Below are 532 nucleotides of genomic sequence, written 5' to 3'. Positions count from 1 at the left end.
AGCAGTTCCCATCACCGGGGTCTCACCCACCTCTTGGGAATCTGCCCGATCGTCAAAGACCCTCTGAAGAGCCACTTTGACCGATCGCCTGAACCGGGACTTTTCGTAGCTCCCAACCAGGACGTAAATAACCGGATTGATGCTGCTGTTGAGAGAGGCCAGCAGCAGGCAGATCTCAAAGACAAAATTAACGTAGATGAAGAAGTTGAGGAAGATCTGGACAGTGAGCGGGATGCCAAAGAGGAGGAAGAAGAAAACGGTGAGGAAGATGACAGCGTAGAGCCTCGCCGGGTGGTGTTGCCAAGAGCTACGCCTGAGCTTGACGAAGAGGATCACGTTGGAAAGAACCATCAAGGGAGCGAAGAAGCAGAAATTGAGAAAGCACAAGGCTCCGAGAACCATCCAGCAGCGCCGAGAGTGGCCCAGGTCGCACACGAGGTACACCAGCCCGGCGAGGACGCAGGCGAGGGCCCACAGCAGGCTGCACGTGACGGCCGACAGGAGCTTCGGGCGGCGGCAGCGGGGCCCGCAG

At 57.9% G+C, this 532-nt stretch overlaps 1 protein-coding gene across 1 annotated transcript in view; it reads right to left on the bottom strand.

Annotated features, from left to right (window-relative positions):
- Positions 1–30: 30 nt before the first annotated feature.
- The window catches only part of LOC104622791 (proto-oncogene Mas-like), a gene marked incomplete at both ends in the record, with an annotated part of 977 nt that continues 475 nt past the window's right edge, over positions 31–532 (bottom strand). The window contains one exon of the mRNA XM_010289671.1: positions 31–481. Coding sequence (XP_010287973.1) covers positions 31–481 — 451 coding nt within the window. The remainder of the gene's footprint in view (positions 482–532) is intronic.

Source organism: Phaethon lepturus, unplaced genomic scaffold (assembly GCF_000687285.1).
Source record: "Phaethon lepturus isolate BGI_N335 unplaced genomic scaffold, ASM68728v1 scaffold37586, whole genome shotgun sequence".
NCBI lineage: Eukaryota > Metazoa > Chordata > Aves > Phaethontiformes > Phaethontidae > Phaethon > Phaethon lepturus.
The sequence above is the reverse complement of the archived record's forward strand: the minus strand, read 5'-3'. Positions and strand labels throughout refer to the sequence as shown.